The sequence below is a fragment of the Plasmodium reichenowi genome, chromosome 9 (genome assembly GCF_001601855.1).
Source record: "Plasmodium reichenowi strain SY57 chromosome 9, whole genome shotgun sequence".
Taxonomy (NCBI): domain Eukaryota; phylum Apicomplexa; class Aconoidasida; order Haemosporida; family Plasmodiidae; genus Plasmodium; species Plasmodium reichenowi.
The window spans coordinates 1028599-1032681 of NC_033654.1; the positions used below are offsets into that span (position 1 = coordinate 1028599).

General features: G+C 20.2%; 1 protein-coding gene across 1 annotated transcript; it reads right to left on the reverse strand.

Annotated features, from left to right (window-relative positions):
* Positions 1 to 227: 227 nt before the first annotated feature.
* Positions 228 to 3899, reverse strand: PRSY57_0924800 (hypothetical protein; the record flags this gene model as incomplete). Its single annotated transcript, XM_012907487.2, has 1 exon — positions 228 to 3899. One exon carries the CDS (start codon positions 3897 to 3899, stop codon positions 228 to 230), a length of 3672 nt encoding a protein of 1223 aa, XP_012762941.2.
* Positions 3900 to 4083: the final 184 nt, after the last annotated feature.

Genomic DNA, 4083 nt, shown 5'->3' on the forward strand with positions numbered 1-4083 from the left:
ATAAAAAAAAAAAAAAAAAAAAAAAAAAAAAAAAAAAAAAAAAAAAAAAAAAAAAAAAAAAAAAAAAATGACAGAAAAGTGTTGACAGGATAAAAATGTGCACACACATAAATCAATAAGTGTATTAAAAAAAATATATATATATATATATATATATATTTATTTATTTATTTATTTATTTATTTGTTAACCCATTTATGTAGTGTGATTTCCGTTTAATTCCATTTTCATAAAAAAATTTGCTCAAATTGACGAACCTGGTTGCTTATAATTTCCTGTAAACTTTCCTTTTTTGTATTTTCTTCATTCAAATAAGAATCGAAAATAAATTTATCCTCATCACTTAAATTTTGCGTATCATCAAAATTGATAGATGTATTCATAATTTTTTGATTAATTAATCTATTTTCCTTGTTTGAACAATTTTCTTCTTTATTTGTTTTTTCTGAATTGTTCATAAGTTTTTCCTTTTTCTTACTAGGTACTAATACTGTTTCTCCTTTTTTTTCAATATTTTTATTTAGTACTTTACTTGTGATATTTTTTGTTTGTATGATCTTCTTTTGTTTTTCTTCTCCACCTTTAATTTTGAGAACAGTATTTTTGTTAGTTTTTTTTGTTTGTAAAGTGGTGATTTGTTGTGTGCTTTTTTTTTTTTTCACAATATTATTCATTTTACTGTTTGTTGGATTGGTTATAATAGGAGTAACATTAGGAATATTATTATTACTTTTATGAATCATATGAATATTTTTTTTTATATATGTTTCTTTGTTTGTTTTTGAAACATTTTCTATATTCATGGAAATATTTGCATTAGTATTAGCATCAGTTGGTGTATCTTTCCTAAGATTGTTTATTTGTTGATCATCATGATGTGTTTTTAATGTATATAAATTTAATTCTTTTGTTTTATTTATTGTATTTAATTTTGTTTTCGTTTTTTGATTTTTATTATATTTTTCTTCTTTCAAGTGTTCATTTTGCGAATCATAATTTTTATAAGTCATTAACTTATCAGAATATTTGTCTGATATTATTTCATTTTCTTCATTGTTTAATATGTCTCTAGAAATAGAATCACAGTTTTTTATATTTATTAAATTATTTTCATGATAATTCTTTCTGGAATTATTTAATTTGATTGTATCAAAAGATAATAACTGATCATTATGTACATTAAGAATATCCTCATTCTTTATATTATTAAAAGAAGATATATATGACATGTTGTCTAACTGATTTTTCATAGTGTTTGTATTTTTCTCTATACTGTATCTTTTTGAAATATTAGAAACTTTATTTTGGTTATATGAATTGCTCACATTTAATATGTTTTGATTATTATTCATATTTGATTTTATATGATATTTACGAAAAATATTTTCATCACATAAATTATTTATATTATCATCATCAGAAAAATATATCTTCTTCTTCTTCTTCTTCTTATTATTATTATTATTATTATCATCATCATCTATATCATTAATATGATTATCCATTTCATTATATTTGTCATCATTTTCTTTAAACAAATATTCCATTAAAGGATACGGTTTTGTCGTTATTTTCATTTGATCATTTATAAGATGTTCATCATTATATTTTATTTTTTCAAGCTTAGAATTATAATAACTATCATCTTTTTCTATTAAATTAATAACTTCATTTGTCTGGTTATTAAAAATTGCGTCTTTATCAAAATTATTATCTTTCTGCATCATTATATTGTCATTAAAGTTATTCTTAACGTTTTGTTTTATAAAATAATCAATATTAATATGTTTCAAATTATCACCATTATTATTGTTAATATTATCATCATTTCTTTTTTCGCTGTTACTTTTGTCTTCTATGTTCATATGTTTCAACTGATGCATAATATTTTTTATATAATTAAACGTTTCCAATTTACTTTTCTTAAATCTTATAATATTATCATCTTCGTTACAGTCATCATAATTTACATGCATAGATATTTTCTTTATTTGCTCGGAATAATCAGAATCTAATACATATTCATCATCTGATATTACAGATGATTGGACTGAGTTATTATTAGATGATGATAAAAATTCATCTAACATTTTAAAATCAATATTTGGATAATATTTTTTAGCTTGGAATTTTTTTATATTCTTTTCAAATAGTTCTGTATCCATTTTTACATTTATATTTTCTATATCAATATATAAATTTTCATTGTAATTTTTCAATGTATTTGTAAAATTATCTAATATGTGATCATCACTATAAGATGTATCATCTGTATGAATGGAGAAATTATCGTAATCTCCTGAGCGTTTATATAATTCTTTTATATATGTATTTTTTTTTTTTTTATATGATGATACATTTTTATAAGTATGAAATAATTTCTTTTTTGTTACATAGGACGAACTATTATTACTATCATAAACGTGCAAATTATTGCCATGTATATCTAAATTATTACCATGAATATCCAAATTATTACCATGTACATCCAAATTATTACCATGTACATCCAAATTATTACCATGTACATCCAAATTATTACCATGTATATCCAAATTATTACCATGTACATCCAAATTATTACCATGTACATCCAAGGTATCTTTATATGTATGATTCGAAATGTTATCATCACATGATTTATTAAAATTTTTAAAAGTATTAATTTTGTTTCTATAATAATGTGGAGTTTTTTCATTTTTTGGATTTGTCGTTTTTCTATTATTATAATAATTTTTCACTTTGTTATTTGTACTTCTTGTATTGGACTTATTAATATTATTTTGTTCAATGTATTCATTTAAATGATAATGATTATTACTATTGTTTGTATGATCACTGTAACAATATGTATTATCACAACATTTATTATTATTAATAGCATCTTTCATGAAGTTTTCTTTCATTTCACATGTATTTGTATTTTCAACCCTTTTCAGAGTTTGATATGTTTCATCCTGTTTTAATTTTTTATCTTTTCTTAAAATATTATTTTTATTTTTATTATTATTATTATTATTATTATTATTATTTATTTTATTTTTGTTTTTTTCTTCACTTAAGATAGTTACATTTTTATTATGTGATTTATTTGAACAGAGCGAATTGGATAATTCTTTATTATGATTTCCTTCATCTTTTTCTTGTTTGCATTTTAGAGACATGGTAATATTCTTGTTTCCGACTTTTTGGTTTTCTCTCATTTTTTGTAATTTTTGTTGATATTCTATTTTTACCTTATCTATATTTTTTGATTTTAAATTATTTTTTTTTTGTTCAAGTTCTTCTTTAGATAATTTATATTTTGCCAAATCATTTTGATTACTATCCCATTCATTTAAATGGTATATTTGTTTCATGTTTATTTTATTATTTTTTTGATGTATGTCTTTTCTATTTTTATGAGAGATAAAATTCTTTTTTTTTTTTTTTATTAATAATGGCATTAAAGGTCTATTATAATTTCTTTTGAATATTTCATTATTTCTTTGTATAACTTTTTTTTTAATAATTTGTTCTTTTTTCTTTTTTATATAATTATTCGATTTCATTTTATCATTAATTATGTTTGTATTCTCTTCTTTCTTTTCATTATCACTCAAATAAAAATTATTTACATTAATTATTTCTTCATCATTTTTATTCTCATTTTGATTTATAGTTTTATTATAAAAATCATCAACAAGTGAATCATAACTACTATCATCATTAAAATTATTAATTACATTTTTATTATTACATTCGTTCGAATTAACAATTTTCTTACGGTAAAGGGTATCATCATAATTCTTGACCTCAATATTTTTTTTTTCTTCTTCTTTCTTTTTTTTCGTTTCATATCTTTGCATTATCTCGTTAGCAATATCGCTATAATCACTTCCACTCGAAATTTCCATCATCTCAAAAATAAATAAAGAAAATCAGGTACTATACATATAATTATATATATATATATATATATATATATATAAGTGGCAGCATATAAATACATATTGTCATATTATATATATATATATATATATATGTCGTCAATTATAAAGTGTAAAAAAATGGGTAGATTTTTTTGTAACTAAAAAAAAAAAA